The sequence below is a fragment of the Sitophilus oryzae genome, unplaced genomic scaffold, assembly GCF_002938485.1.
Source record: "Sitophilus oryzae breed Bouriz unplaced genomic scaffold, Soryzae_2.0 scaffold_1167_pilon_pilon, whole genome shotgun sequence".
NCBI lineage: Eukaryota > Metazoa > Arthropoda > Insecta > Coleoptera > Curculionidae > Sitophilus > Sitophilus oryzae.
The window spans coordinates 1,726,525-1,743,830 of NW_022145801.1; the positions used below are offsets into that span (position 1 = coordinate 1,726,525).

The window sequence follows — 17,306 nt, forward strand, 5'->3', positions numbered from 1 at the left end:
CGTCTGAGGCTGGTATTTGTAGTATGGGACTTTTGCAGTAAGGAGCCCCATTTGTACACAGAGTTCCTGATGTATTACGCCTGCAACTTGGTTGTGCCTGTTTAGGTAGTCCCTCGGGGCAAGATATGTGCAACCAGCAGTTAGGTGTTGAATAGATTCAGTAGTGGTCTGGCATAGTCGACACTTATCAGATGGTAAGTCCTCTTTTAGGATGAATTTTCTCCGGTTTCTCGTAGGTATTACCTGTCCTTGTATGGCGTTTATGAATCCTTCAGTTTCGAACATTAACTGGCCATCAGAAAGATAAGACGTTGAAAGCTTCTTATCGACCTCACCTCCGTTGAGGTTGGCTGCATACCGTCCATGTAATGGTTTCGCTTTCCATTCTTCCTCGAATTGGCTGATTGTAACTGGGATTGGTGGGGGATTCTTATCTGCAAGTTTAAGCTGTGAATATCCGTCGTCAACCTGTATTAGCGCTCGATGCAATGGCTGATCGGTACGGAGAAAGTAGTCTCTGAGGTTGGTGGTCTGTTGGTGGTGTTGTACGACTAGATTTTGTAAACCTCGTCCTCCATTTGCCCGCGGAAGGTATAATCTGGCAGTCGAATCTTGTGGGTGGTGGGACCTGAATTTTGTTAGAAGTACCCTTACTTTCCTGTCAATGCTTTCCAGGTTTGTTTTGCTCCATTTCAATATACCAAATGTGTGGGATATAGTTGGTATTGCCCAAAAATTAATTGCCGTGACTTTTGCCCCAGAGTATAATTCCGTTTTAAGTATTTTGGTCACGCGTTGGAGAAAAGATGATTCGACGGCCTTTTTCATTTCAGTGTGGTCTATAATAGCGGACTGTTGCACACCAAGATATTTGTACTTTGCTCTTAGTTCGAGTCCTGCGATATGCTGTCCTCTCCTCAAGTCGATGCCTTCGGATTCTATGATTTTTCCTTTTATCACGTTCACGTATGCGCACTTACTGATACCAAATTTCATTTTTAATATCCTCGCTAAAACATGACACTAGTTCTAGCAGGCTGTGTAGTTGGTCCCTATTCGTAGCGTAGAGCTTCAAGTCGTCTACGTAGAACAAGTGCGTTAGTCGAACACTTGGGTTTTTCGTTATCTGGTACCCGTAGTTTCCAGTCTTTAGCATAGAGCTAAGTGGGTTAAGTGCCAAGCAAAACCATATTGGGCTCAGGCTATCCCCCTGGAAAATGCCTCTCCGGATTTTTAAGGTGTCAGTAATGTATGAAACACCATTCAGGTTCACCGCTAGTTGCGTTCTCCATCTATCCATGGTTTGCCGGAGGAAGTATATTACTTGTATTAATTTTATATATTTCTAATGTTTTTACTAACCATGAGTGGGGGACGGAGTCAAACGCCTTCTGGTAGTCGATCCATGCCATTGCTATATTTCTTTTTTTAACCATGGCCTGTTTTGTTACGATGGCGTCAACTACGGTCCACTCTCTACTACCCTGCGATCCCTCCCGGCTTCCATTTTGTTCCATGGCCAGAATTTCGTTTTTCTTTAGATGTTGAGTTATTTGGGCGTTTATTATAGATGTAAGTAATTTATAGATTACCGGTAAGCAGGTTATTGGTCTAAAATTCTTTGGATTTTCAGGTTCCTGATTCTTGGGGAGCATGTAAGTTACTCCTTGCGTGAAGAAGGGCGGCATCTTTACAGGGTCGACAAGGGCTTGCTGGAACTGCCTGGACAAGATTGGGTGGGTAGCAGGAAAGTTTTTCCACCAGTATGCTTGGATCATCATTCCCTGGGGTCTTCCAGTTGCCCAACCTTGTAAGAGCTTTTCTCACCAGCCCTGGAACCTGCTTGCAGAACCTGCTTGCAGGAGGGGTAGTGTTGGACCTCTCCCAGGCGCCTCCCCAGGTGGCGGATAGGGGAATGCCTCCCAGATATGGGTGGTACCGGGGAAATCAAATACCCGGGGTGGACCGTAACTAACCAACACATTATAATAGGACACGACGGATCTCCATGTAAGGAGCGGTAGTCCGATAGCGTCTGTACTCCATGTTAGGAGCGGCTAAATACTACCTGGCAGAAGGTATAAAATGCGCTTACCATTTTAAAATGAGAAGAGTACAACGAGCCTCGGAAGCTGAAGGTGCGGGGGCAGCACCTGCAAGCGGACAGTCCCAGCCCCTAGGAGGAACGAGTGAGACGGGCGACGCTCACCTCCGAACCGGAAAAGCCCGGCCTGAAGATGGACTTGAAAATCAAAATCGAACCGATAGCTTGGGCAACCATACAGGAAGCCCCGCTAATGGACGACAAACACGAAACAGGCGTATGCGCTGGTCAAGAGAAGATAATATCAATCTCATACGTGCATACTTTACTGCCACGAAAAACGAAAACGAAATTATCTAGATTATTATTATTATCATTATTATCACTAGATTCTTAATCTAAAATTATTTTTAGTCCTGACATGTAATGCTTTACATTTTATTTTTTAATTTCAAATCGGTGAGTTTTATAAAAAAAAAATACAAGAGATAAAAAAGTTTCTAAGCAAACTAAACTATCCAAATTAATTTTTTTGCATGTGTTTTTTTTGCATGAGATTTTTCTTTAAATTTCGTTAACAAGAATGATAGGGGTAGTTTATTTCAACCCCTTCCACTCATTTTAAAAAAGTGAAAAAATTACCACAAAGTGTGTTTTCATAACAGTAATGCTTCCATAAAATTTCATTAGTCTATCTCTTTTCGTTTTCAAGATAAAAAATAAGAACATTATTTTTCCGCCATTTTTGTACCGCGATATCTCCCTAATGGTTGACTTTTGACCCAACGTTTATGAAGCAAACTACCCTTTATTTTGAGCAAGGAATCACCCCCTGAAGTTTTTCGCATTTGTTTTGAAACACCCTGTATACAGGATCTCCCACTTAAGACGGATACAAGCCAATATCTTGATTGTTTGTTGAGCGATCCTTTTCATTTTTGGCAGGAGGCTGTATGGCTATAAGACGAACATTTTGCCCAGGGTAAGAAATGCGATACCTCATAGACGTACGTTTTAATGGGGTTTGATATTTTTCGAGTCAAGAGTAAACTACCCTTAGGATAATCTTAGGAGGATCAATTATATTGAATCCTCCTTACCTAAGATACTTTAGTTCTAATTTTTATAAATATTGATTGAATAAATTAAATATTTTATAAATATTGACAGGGTGTGTCATTAAAATAAGACATTTTTATTTTTATTATTATTTTTTAAGTACTTACGATGCCACATTATCAACAACCAATTATACCAAATTATCAATTAATAATCGATTTAAGTTTGGTCGAAGATGGCCCAAGATGTTGACTTTTAGTTAGTTATAGTTTTATAAATCTTTGTTTAGAGCATATTTTTCAAAGTTAATAGTGATTGTGTTAAAAACTATTTGGAATTTTTTAAATATTCCTCAATAAAACGAATAAAAATTATATTTCAGATTCCATTGAAAACTGCGTTTTTAAATTATTTTGTAACTCATTTTATTCATTTGTATTAGCAAACTTAAAAAAAAATTAAAGTAAACAAAATAAATTGAAAATATTTAGTTTATTTGTATCGTATCTTAATTATTATGGAAGCTATCTGAAAACTTATATCGATTATTATTGATAATTGGTTAGTGATAATAAACCAGTTGTTTATCCAGTGGCGTCGTAAGTACTTAAATCTCAATATCAATGTTTATCAAAATTAGAACTTAAAGTATCTTGGGTAAGGAGGATTCAATATAATTTATCAGATCTGAAATAAATACTGTCCTAAGGGTAGTTTACTCTTGACTCGAAAAATATCAAACCCCATTAAAACGTACGTCTATGAGGTATAGCATTTCTTACCCTGAGCAAAATGTACGTCTTATAGCTATACAGCCTCCTGCGAAAAAATGAAAAAGATCGCTCAACAAACAACCAAGATATTGGCTTGTATCCATCTTAAGTGGGACACCCTGTCCATATAAAAGTGGGCAATGCTGTGCCGGTCAAGCTTAATCACGCGACTAAAAGTTTATTTGGTATGAACTGTACACGTGTATCCAATATTTATTTAAAAATACCTGTTTTTCAATATAATTAACAATGGAAATGAGCTTGACAAAGCTATTTTAAAAAGCTTATCCATACCATTGTCCCTGTTGAACGCCTTCCTGACGAATGGTATTAGTTTTTTCTTGGGAAAGAATTTTTTTATCTGCTCAATGAGTCTATTATATTTTGGCGATTCGAAAGTTAAAGGATATATAATCTAAAAAAAACATTATCATTTATTCATAAATAATACTTAAATGTAAATTTACTTGATCAGGATTAATAATATTAATTTTTGCTAATGTATTAATGTAGCTTTGTGAATCAGACATTTGGCAAAGAAGTATGTGAGGTTTTGAAGTGTTTATTGCTGCCATTCCTATTTCACATCTGGCTTGGCCTCTACCTTCAGTAATTGCTAAAAATTGTACTTTGCTTGTATTTGAAAAAAAATTGTACTACCTTATTTATTGCTATGTATTTACGTATTTTTAGACTTATTTTAATTATTAGAATATAATCTACAGGGTCCGACAAAAGTGCGTCCGGCATCTACAGGGTGTCAAATAAATAGTATACCAAACTTTAGAGGGTGATCCTATACATAAAAATAAAACAAAAAGTTCCTATTAACATATACCCTAAGATGCATCCCGATGAAGTTACAGCCCTTATAGTTTATCCCAGGGGGGTGACAGTGAAATAGGAAAATTGGAAACAGTCATTAGTGTCATTCCTGTCATTCTCCTCACGACAAGTATGGCCGCCTAGACAAGGACAGCATTGTTTTTGTCTAACTATTGTCTAACTTCACAGTTTAGAATTGACAGATTTCAGTTTCAGAGACAACTTCAGATTTGTTCTAGAACAAATTCGAAAATATTCGACGCCTTTTAATTCATTCCGTTTAGTTTCGTTTTGGAAGTTCAATTTAATATTTCGGCTGAAATTTATAATTATAAAGGTAATAAAGTATATAAAATATATATTACATGAAGAATCCTGGAGAAAATGACGTTTCTGCCGTAGTAGGTATGTCCCATGTATATGAAAAATAGGTAGTAAATAAACACTGTTTTTACATTTTTTAGATGCAAGAAAATGGTGTTATAATCTCTTTGATCGGCGATTTTTTTGAAAATGGAAACAATTTACAGCAAGGTAAGATCATTTTTAACTATAGCCAACATCATTTATCTCCAATATGTGCGATTTATTGTCAATAATGCAATAAATCGGACTGATAATCTGATTATGTTATCCGACTAAAAGTCTCTTTTTGCTTCTTTTTGATTTATAAGCCAGGTCTCTTTGGGAATAATGGACGCTTTTTTAAACAGTATATTTATATTTTATACCTATTGATATTTTTAGATTGTTAATTTTAGTATAAAAAAATTTGTTTTTCTGTTTTCAGGTTTTTGTATAAGGCTCCCGTTTTCATGTCCCTGTGTCCGTTTTCTGTCCTTGAAGTCTGCGAATACGTGTGTTTATTTACAAATTACTGTAAGTCATGCTTATACCTTAACTAATTTACGTTAAAAGTACATATAATTAACTAATTGGTATTGAAACAATACAATCCTCTATATTTTTATGTTTATTTAGTCACGTTGTTCCATACTTCAAATAAATATATGTGAATAAATTATTTTTTGGTTTTATTTATGAAAAGAAAAAATACAAAATACATTTGAACTGAAAGAGGGCCCGCCATTGAATAACCGGAAACGGAAATGAAAATTAAGCCATCATGTCCTTATCATGTCAACCTGTCAATTGGAAACTTAGTTCTCCAGACGACAACGAAGGCTTTCGGTGGCGTATCGTGTTTCCACGATTTAACACAGAGTTGACACTTCTTTCTAGTTAATTATTTTATGGTTTATCCTAGTGGGTAGCAAATAAAAACAATATACAGGGTGAACTTCTGTAGCATATTCTGCAGATAAAAATAAGTAAAAAACTTCGTATAAACTTATGTTAGACCGCGATACAGGGTTGTAACGTTTTTAGTTCGTTACATGTCTTTTTTATATATAATATATGATGTCTGGCCTATCATCACTGGATTCCCTCTCGTTCAGGGCGGATAGTTTATTTGACGCGTAATTTTTACGTTCTCTAGTCGGCAACCCTGCTATCGTTTCACTGTTCTGTGGAGGCGCTGTCAACATCGCTTCTGTCAACTCTCTCCGTGCTTAACTTGACTTGGCTTTGACCGTCCGACTGTCACCATCAAAAAATCCTTGCTTCAAGAAACTGCAATTATAAAAATCTTGCTGTATAATTTGAATCAGCTGCTATTTCGAAGTTACAGGGTAGAGTTTTGGATGTCCCAACCTAACTTGTATTTGTATTTTGCTGGCACGTTGGCGTCCCTTTTCTTTTGTCCTCCAGAATGTCACATGGAAGAAAGGACATGTTCTTTATTATTTAGTGAGCCCTCGGAAGTAATTCGAGGTAGGTTCATTTTGTTTGTTAGACCTTGTTTGATTTTAAACAAGAGTTTCGTATTTTTAGGGTCCAAGGTACGGACTATTTACAAGGTACGGGCATTATCCAAGGTCCTAGTAGTATCCAAGGTACGGGTAGTGTTCCCCTGTACCGTTGTCTTATGGGCGGGCTGTGTTCAAGGTTATGGTTCAAGTTACGGACAATATCCAAGGTCCTAGTAGTGTTCCAAGGTACGGGTAGTGTCCCCATATTGCTACAGTATGGATACAGCGTAAGCCCCATGCTGCTTCGTTCCCATTTCTCAGTCTAGTCAGTAGTTACGGCTGTATCAATTCATGGTGTCCTCACTCTGGCCCCCTTTTGCTGTATTAGATGGCCGAGTATTGTTTGAAGCAAGTACTGTTTGAAGCAAGATTACATAGATTTACATTCTAGTTTTTATGTTTTAGATTTTCTATATTTTCAGTCTTAAACAGTAACGTACATTTTAAATAATATCGTACAGACTATATTTAGTGGTTAGATTATAAAGAACATTTATGTCGATTTAATAGTTACAATGTGATTTAGATTTTAGGTTTCACTATATTACGCCTTGTAATAGTATTACTTTTTTATAGATATTATTATTGCACTAACATCATATAAAATATATCAAATTAATTAAAGTAATGCTACATTTCATATATTCTCTTAAACTTTACATGTCTTGTATTTTATCATAGTTGTTTTCATAGATATTTAGTACAATTCTTAACACCACTTTCGTTGACATATAACCACTATAATAATTATTAAAATTGTACAATGCTATTTACCATCACAGTCCATCATGAATAAATATAGTCATTAGTTGTAAGTAATATACAACTGTGTTTTCTTTCTCTGTACATGCCTGGCGCACAATATCTGTATTTTTTTGTTTATTGTTATTGATTAGTTTTCTCTCTAGTGAAATACCTTATCCACGACTGCTCTCCGATGAAAAGCTGAGGGTTCGCAGAGGTGGTAATGTTTATAAAAAAACGTTACAGGGTATAGAATTTTCACTTCTATTTCTATCTTTTTAAGTAATTTCTGAACCAACGTCGATATTTTGGTAAAAATGGTGTCTGGAAATTTTTTGATATGAGAAATTTGTTTTCGGTGTCAATATGACTCGTAGGTCGCGCCACCTACGTATTTTTTAACTGGTTTGAAGTATAATAATGTTTCGTCCCTACCTGTACAGAACTACTGAGTAAAAAATAAATATTTCCGGTGTGTTTTACGTAAAAAAACCTTTTGGGAAAAATTACTACAAGTAATGGTTATCGAGATATTTGTAATCGAAATAATCAATACATGTCATCATTGACAAAAATTGAGCATATTCACAGTGATAGCACATATTAGCATTATGACGATGAGCAAACGAGTAAAATTTCCCGTGCGCAAAAATAAACTCGCGTTTATACAGCGTAATAACTGGACCGGTCAGGCGCTGTGCGCAATTTTAGAGGCCATAAGTGGGCGTGCTTGTGCGCAAACTAGTAACATAACTAGTGCGCGACTCCGAAAATTGGAACCACGAAAAACAATCCTTTTAACGATAAATTTATAATCTGTATGTGATAGTTATTTATTAGACTGAAATCAGAAACTTGAAATGTTCACAGATTTATCATTTCTTCAGTCAAATAACTACCTAATCAAAATGTTAATTTTTTGTCAATAATGACATGTATTGATAATTTACATTCCAAATATTTTGAGAACGGTTAGTCCTAGCGATTTTTACCAAGAGACGATTTTTACGTAGAAAACGACGGAAATGTATATTTTTTACTCAGTAGTTTTTATACATGCACGGACGAAAAGTTATTACTCTTCAAATGTGCTAAAAAATATATATGTGGCACGTATAAGTAGGAGTCATATTAACATCGAAATCGAATTTCTCACGTCAAAAAACTCCCAGAGACCAATTTTCACCCAAATATCGACGTTAGTTCAGAAATTATTTGAAAAAAAGTGGTATAAAAATAAAACTTTTACACCCTGTATGTTCGAAACGAAGCATTTTAAGACATAAATTTATTCGAGGTTTTTTACTTATTTTTTGTCGGTAGAATATGCTGTCGAAGTTTCCCGAATACACTTCGGACCACCATTTTTTTATTTTTTAAGAACTTTAAAATTTGGTATTCTTAAACATTTTATTGGCACAGCAAATAGCGATAGTGTAAAAATCCTTAAAAGTTAAGTCCTCTAAATCAAACGACATATGTAAAACTTGGAAAATAAGTTCGTCATAATAATGCTTTTATTTATTCACTATTCTAATAAACAATATGCATTCCTTCGGAAACTCTCTATTTATTTATCTAGTAATGCTAAAACACTCTATTTGAAAGTCGATTAGAGAAAATAGTATGATTCATTGGCAAGCGATATAAATATTTGTGATCAGGTAAAATTGTGATGTAAGAGGAGGCTTAGCTTGCTGGCGCGCGGCATGTCGGTCAGTAGTTGATAGGCCGGCCGGCTGTGTAGTGTTTTGTCGCAGAGCTGACAAATGGGGGTTGCGAGTCTTTTGACTAACATAGTTGCAAGTCGTTTGACTGTAAGCCAACGGGGTCGTTTGACAACAGGAAGAAAACCTCTTGTGACGTCTTGCCTTCGAGTTGGTCTTGAGAGTTTGAGGTCTCCATAATGTCTTCTCGATTGACGATGCGTTGGGGTAGTGAGCTACTCCAATTAGCTTATTCGATTGGGATGCGAATCTGTTTAGCGGCAGAATTCCGGGGGAAGCCCCTATACTATTTCAGGTGACACTAGCTAGTTGTTGAAGATTATTAACCAATAGATCCGAATAATATTTGAATTAGATGGAAGATATGGAAGGAGATATATTGAAAAGAGTATCAGTGATGTCAGTGGTTAGGGGGCGGAGTACCCCCGGGTGAGTCTTACTATTTAACTATCAATTTTATCCAGATCAGTAAATGTTTGTTTTGTCATTTTCATGGACAATGAGAGAGTGCTTGACAATGACCAACAAAATGGATATTTGAGGTGAATTTGCATTGTGAGACCCGGTTGAGTAAACCACAAAAATAGCGATTTTACACATAAAAAGCTAGAACTTTTTTTAAGTAAGAAAGGTGCTCTTCGTTTAGTTCGAAACGTTGAACGGTTTTCAAGATATTTGCGTTTATGAATGTTAAAATGTGTCGATTTTAGTATAAGCGAAATCGTCAGATGTAAAGAAATTTTTAAGGAAATTAATTAGTAGTAATTTAAATGGAGTATATTAAAAGAATTAACAATGTAGTTACATATCAGATATGATCTAAAAATTACAAGACATGTTTCAAATAAGGGCTGTAAGGACTTTATGTAAAAACTGTAAATAGAATATTGTACCAAATTTCAGTGGATGGTACTAAAAGTTGGTACTATGAACATAATAGGTTCATAGGAACTTTTTCTTTTATCTTTATGTGTAGTACCATAATATTTACATAATATGTAAGCACTTACATAATATGCTCATAGGAACTTTTACATAATATGTTTTTATAGGAACATATAATTTAAGACATATTATGCCTTAAAATGCTTCCTAAGGAAATTACAGCCATTATTAATACACAGCCTTTACAGAGTTTACAGACGCACTTTCGCGGCAGAATCCTGTATATCTAAGTTTAAACCGAAATTTAAACATTATTAAAAAACTACCATAAGTTAAAATATGTATTACATACCTAGTAAAACTTGATCCTCATTCTCAGAGGTAGATTTAGATGATGCAGACTTTGTTGATTTCTTGTTTGAAGACGAATTTAAAACCAGGCTAAAGAAAAGTATATATTCTTTATATATTAAAAATGTTTTTCAGCCTTTTTGTAATATTTAAATATCTACTTGCTATCGGAGTAAATGGTATTTTTGTAATTGTTTTTATTAAATAATATGAAGGTCTTTACCTTATATGTCGTTTTCCCCAATTAATATCAGAAGCGCTTAGCGCAGAACTATCGCTAGTACTCGCTTTTCTTGGAGGGGCATGAGTTGGTGGCCCCATAATTCCAAAATTATTTTGAAATGGGAACTTTCCAGTTCCCTTTTTGGCTATATTCAACATTCCATCGTTCAAATTCATTTTATAGGGCTCAAAACTTCACTCTTTAAAACTATTTTACAAAAAAGAATCAATTAAACATTAATAATCAAAAACAATTGATTTTAAACGTTAAAACTTTGACAGTATTGTCCTTGTAGTTACTCTATTAAGTCAACAAGAGGGCGCTGCGAAAGCTAGGGCTGGTGCGAATTAACGAATCGATAATTTGAAAATTAAATTGCCCATATTATTGATTTGATTATATATTTTAATGTTATTATCAGTAAGCTTTTAATGGAAAACAATTTTTTGGTTAATGCTAATATAAAACATATGTTAAATTTGGAGTAATAGCATCCAAATTTTCTATAATAATATAAATATGTAATAAGTGGGTAATAATGAACTCATCTCTATAAAAGAGATAAATGTTAGCCCAAGCGAAAAAGAAATAAATTTTCTTTGAAGTTTGCTCAGATTTTAATTTTATTTCTGTTATAATTTAATGAAACAGTTTAAATATAAGTAAGATTATAGTATATGAAATCTATAGTAGGAGTTCTTGTTGCTTGACAGTATAGTTTTAACGTTATTTTTGAATAATTATTGCTGTTGTAATTTATGAAAAATTATTCCTAAATTTGGCCTGACTATGAAGTAGTTCTTTTGTACCTAATAGTAGGGGAGCTCAAGTGGGATTTTGGGATTTATTCAAGCATGGCAGAATATCATAAGGGGATACTCTTTGTACACTCTCAAGTACCTCCAGATTACCATGAACCTTTTATACAGGATCGTGCGTGTAGGACAGCCGATTAGAGCAGTAAAAAAAATATCGTTAGCAAAACTCTAGCGTTTCAGATTAAGGCAAGGTGATGAGTTAATTACATGCAGAAAAGTATGCATTTAAATAATCTGACGATTTAACCGTAACATATTAAATTTGGATAGTCACAAAGTTGCCAAAAAGTCACATGGACATTCTCGAGCGTACGCTAGTTATCAAAAGTCATGAGAATAGGGCTTACTTAACATCCCTTTTGATCCCAAAGCGGCTCTCCAACTGTAACGTTATATTATAACTACTTTACTACTTTATATTTTTCCTTTTTCGATCATACGGTACTTCCCTTTTAAATATATTGGTTTATTAATTCCCCTAGACGAAAATAGAAGAGAGGATCTAATATAATAGAAAATACCTACAACATTTGCATTTGAAATGTTCGATACGTAGAGAGCTGGAATAGCAAAACAGTATTGTGTCTGGTGTAAATTAGATTTTATAGTTATGGTAATTTGAGTTGGAAATGGAATTTCAATTGAAAGTTACAAACAAACGTGTTTAGGAAAATTATTTTAAAAGTTTTGATAGGAGTAAAATCAGTTAAATAGGTAATAGGAAAAAAATGGCTAAAGTCTTTCTTTATGGTGGAGTTTTCAAAAGTTTTTAGTTTAGTTAAAAGAAGTCTAGTTAGAAGGTACTTACGCTGAAAGTGAGAGTAATTTCAATTTATTCCGATGCTTGTAATACGCAAAAAGCAATTGTCAAAAATGCATTTTTTGAGATTTTAATATCTATTACAAAATTATTATATGTGTTACGTCTAAAATTAGCCAGCTATTTTGTAAACTAACTAAAAGCGCTGTTATTTTGAATAAATCTGTCCATTCTTGCAACTTAGCAGGCAGCCAACGGCTAGTTTTAAAGGTTGTATGTATTTTTTAATGCCAAATTTTTTAATGCCTTATCACTTAGGGGTATAAAAAATAGATAACAACCTCTTCTCAGACCTACTGAATGCACATACCCCGCTGGCAAGCGAACCTTTAGGTCGGCGTTTACATGTATAGGAGTGAGTCGTTATGGCAATCTAGTAAGTCGGAGTGAGCAAAAATACGAAGTATTTATTACATAACTACTTAATCTGACGCTAGATTCCATGCGCTTGGGAAAATACTCGCCTTCTGTCTTTATTCAGTACATCTTATTTTACTAAGCGTGTTGACCGTACTCTTCGTACACATGAAAACCGGCACCCAAGACCAAAAATGCCGACCCTTAGTATAAAATTTTATCAAAATCGGTTAAGCCGTTTCGGAGGAGTGTAGTAACAAAAAAATTTAAAAAAACAACCCCTATTAAAAAATAGAGGTTGATGGTAGAAGGATAAAAATTTAGGGTTGTATGTATTTTTTAATGCCAAATCTTTTAATGCCTTATCACTTAGGGGTATAAAAAAAAATAACAACCTCTTCTCAGACCTACTGAATGCACATACCCCGCTGGCAAGCGAACCTTTAGGTCGGCGTTTACATGCATAGGAGTGAGTCGTTATGGCAATCTAGTAAGTCGGAGTGAGTAAAAATACGAAGTATTTATTACATAACTACTTAATCTGACGCTAGATTCCATGCGCTGGGGAAAATACTCGCCTTCTATCTTTATTCAGTACATCTTATTTTACTAAGCGTGTTGACCGTACTCTTCGTACACATGAAAACCGGCACCCAAGGCCAAAAATGCCGACCCTTAGTATAAAATTTTATCAAAATCGGTCAAGCCGTTTCGGAGGAGTTTAGTAACAAAAATATTTAAAAAACAACCCCTATTAATAAATAGGGGTTGATGGTAGAAGGATAAAAATTTAGGGTTGTATGTATTTTTTAATGCCAAATCTTTTAATGCCTTATCACTTAGGGGTATAAAAATAGATAACAAGCTCTTCTCAGATCTACTGAATACACATATAAAGTATTATCAAAATCGGTTAAGCCGTTTCGGAGGAGTATGGTAACAAAAAATTTAAAAAAACAACCCCTATTAAAAAATAGGGGTTGATGGTAGAAGGATAAAAATTTAGGGTTGTATGTATTTTTTAATGCCAAATCTTTTAATGCCTTATCACTTAGGGGTATAAAAATAGATAACATTCTCTTCTCAGACTTACTGAATATACATATAAGCCGTTTTGGAGGAGTATGGTAACAAAATCTGGTGACACGAGAATTTTATATATTAGATACCATAGTATTTTATTTTAAATTCGTATAGAAGCTTGTTCACTTCGATATTCATTGGCTAACCGAAAACTATTGGTAGGTTTCTTCGCTCCACTCAAAATATATTTCAATTTGATTTAAAAATGAAATGAAATACAAGGCTTTGAAAGTAGAAAATCAAATAGCTGCAAAATGTATATCTTCTTTTATTTTAAGCTGCTTAAACTTATTGGTATAAACCAGAAGAAAAATCACAATCAATCCAAACCTGAAAATCGAAAATACGAAGCCATATTAGTGGTTTAAAAACTTCAGAATATTTAATTACTTTACTTAAATCATGCGGTACGCAAACAAGATTGTGGAAAGTGTTTTAGAACTATGTTAATTGACTTTAAAACTAAGTTTCTGAAAGGAGAAAAACTAAAAATCAAATTTAGAATCCCAAAGGAGTTTTGACGCTCAAAATGGTTTTGATTTAAATTGAATTAATTAAAAGAGTTCAATTTTTTTAAGATAATTTAGAGTTTATTACATTTTAGATTAAAATCTACTTAAAAAGGTGGATTTTGTTGAATGGATAATACTAAAAATGTATGTAAGCAAGTGTACAAGTCTTCAAGTGGAGAATGTACAAGGAGTTTAATGGGGCTTATGTTTTCAGCGTTAATTGAAGGAATAATCAGTCCACGCTTCTCTCTAATCTATCAAACGGCAACAGATAAGCCAGACGTATAGTGCTGAAAATTCGCAGCTAATCGAGCAGCTAAGCGTAGAAAAAAAACCGGACAAATGCCGCAAAAGTCAGACTCGCCCACTGAGAGTACAGGGTGGGTCATATTGGACGCTTTTAAAGGGAAATACCCTGTGCTATAGAAGATAGACGAAAACTAATATCTGGACTGAATTTTTATCAAAAACATGATGGTGAAAACCTATTAGAGGTGTGTATAGTTCGTGAACGAACTAGTTCCAATGAAGTATTCCGACCCCGGAATGAAAGGAACTAGTTCCTGATTTCTTAAAGAACTAGTTCCTCAGCACCTATTCCGGGATCGAGACTGTGACCGATATATAATAATATGCGACAGCGACGGATCGGCCAGCGCGCGTAGTCCGATAGTAAGCAGGAGTGGGGAGTGCCAGCCGTATGTTATCGGATCCGGATCTAAAGGAACTAGAGGAACTTAATAAAATACTAGTTTACGTGCGGATCGACGAGCGCGATTGTTGCTAGGCAGGCGTGAGGAGTGCCAGCCGTATGTTATTGGATCCGGACCTAGAAGAGCTAATTAAAAGACTAGTTCACGGGACTCTATTCAGCTTTTTTGATTCGGCTTTGTCTATTGCCTCAGCCGAGCCGGTGTAATTACCATAGAAAATTGTCGTGGATGCTGTTTTTAATTTGTATGGGTATGTTTCACTTTAGGTCCCTAAAATTAAGAAATATCTTATAAAACGAAGTAGATATTCCGAATTTTTAGACAAAAACGCTTGAAGTGAGAAAAAATGCAATTTTTCGTAAAATTTCCGTAATATTTGCTCCAATTGATTTGTGATATAGTTTTGTTAAACTCCGATTTAAGTTTCTTTTTTAATTTTTTTATCTGCAATAAAACTTACCTATATTTTTTTAACATACACAATTACACGTTTTGTTATATTTCTTACATTATAAAAATTATACAGATCATACTGTGAATAGTTCTGACTGATAACGACTCATTAGCAAGCAACGGGGATGTCAATGTTAGTCGGGAACTATTGTGAACTAAAGACCTAGTTCAAGAAAATATTCCTCTGGAGGACCTAGAACTAAGGAACTTGTCCCTCCCAAGGAACTAGAATTCCCACCTCTAACATCGATATTTGTTACCGTTTCGGAGTTACGGAGTGTTTTTAAAATCTTTTTACTTAGAATTTAATGGTTTAAGTGTTATTTTTTTGAAAATTAATAATTTAAGAGTTATCAACAGAAAATTTGATTTTTTTAATTGGGACATCCTGTATATTTTTAATTAACTGAAAAGACCTTAAAAATATAGCACACTTGATATTTTATTATAGTCCCTTTCGAAATACAGAATTTTATAAGATCGCGACTTTGAACTAAGTAGGTTTTGGACCCCTTATTGAAAATCTGTCCCTAAGGGAACTCGAAAACATATTTTTTCAGCAAGGCGAGGCACCGCCTCAGAACGCTGAAGTTATTAACAAATTTTTACAGCCAATTTTGAGAATAATTGAATAGCTAACCAAGATCCCAGCCGTTGGCCGTCGAGACCGCCGGACTTAGTATCTATGGATTTTTATCTTTGCGGAAGAATAATGGTTCTTATTTTTAATATAGATAGTATAATCTAGACAACAGTTAGAAGCACTTAGCCGGTTATGTGAGGCTATCTTTTACCTGAACTGAGTTAATAAATTCCGAGAGAAATATTCGAAAACGGTCCCGTCTGTCCATAACAGAAGACGGTTGACATGTCGAACACCTGCAGCAAAATCTCATGTCTTGGTATATTATTAATTTTTATGGTTATTAGATATATTTTAAAAGTGTTCATGTTGTTAAATATAGTTCAAATTACTATAGAATTCTGCATCTCCCATTGCAAATAATATTTTCGTTTTAATTGTTGCTCACAGCTATTTTGCATTACAGCCGGCGTCGTTCAAAGCCTACTTATTCAAAGTGAGCGAATTTTTAAAGACTCTATCTTGAAGAGGAATCCAGCAAAATATCAAGTACAATATGTATTTTTGTAAATTATATTTTTATATACAGAGTGGCCCATCGAAAACGTTCCGCAAGGCATAACGGCCAGGGTAATTTTTTTTCAGAAAATTCAAAAACACGTCAATTTTGTTTGTGAGGGGGACAACTTTTGCCCCAAAAATGATTGCAAAATCTTCAACCCTCTAAGCGGGGGTGTCATCCCCCAATTTTTTTCAAATGGAAAGGGGGGTCAAGTGGTACCGCAATGAAAAGGGCTTTCTATTCTCTATACTTTCCCGCTTCGTTTTTGAAAATCGGTCGGGTCATTGAGAAAATATCAAGGATTGAAATTTGAAAAGTTTATTTAAACATTTATCAGAGTAAATGATAAGGATAAATCCCTTCAACCAATTTGCTATTTTTTTCTTATTATTTCTAGATGTTTACGCATTTTTTCACTTGCCACAAGGTTGAACGATCAGGTGGGGTAGTTGCTAAATAGCTGTTCTGTGACTTGTGCGTTGAAGTTCTTCTCAATATCGTTAAACTTTTTAACAATTATGGTGTACTCACTTGCAGAAAAAGTGGAAATAATCGAACTAAATTTTAAAAACAATGAATGTGGTAATCGGGTTGCGCAGATATTCAATCAACACCATCCTGACAAACAGGTTTATGGCAAAATTGTGCGCGAGTTAGTAGCAAAAAACTGGTTTCGTTATGAATAAAAAGAGGCAGAGGGAAAATCCTGTAGTAAATGAAGCTATGGAGGTATTCATATTGGGCCAAGTTGTCATGGATAGTACGCTGAGTACAAGAAAATTAGTCAATGAGACCGGCGTGAATCGTACAAGTGTCCAAAGGATATTAAAAAACCACAACTTCCATCCGTACAAAATTCAGTTGGTACAAGAACTCAACGAAAACGATTTTGATCGTCGC

At 34.7% G+C, this 17,306-nt stretch overlaps 1 protein-coding gene across 1 annotated transcript in view; it reads right to left on the bottom strand.

Moving 5' to 3' along the window:
• Positions 1 to 10,764, bottom strand: part of LOC115888541 — a 52,125-nt gene extending 41,361 nt beyond the window's left edge. The window contains exons 1-4 of the mRNA XM_030908295.1: positions 10,506 to 10,764; positions 10,284 to 10,372; positions 4,344 to 4,492; positions 4,104 to 4,291 (exon numbers count right to left, since the gene is read on the bottom strand). Of these exons, the coding sequence (XP_030764155.1) occupies positions 4,104 to 4,291; positions 4,344 to 4,492; positions 10,284 to 10,372; positions 10,506 to 10,681 (602 nt within the window). The 5' untranslated portion in view covers positions 10,682 to 10,764. The remainder of the gene's footprint in view (positions 1 to 4,103; positions 4,292 to 4,343; positions 4,493 to 10,283; positions 10,373 to 10,505) is intronic.
• Between the last annotated feature and the right edge of the window lie 6,542 nt (positions 10,765 to 17,306).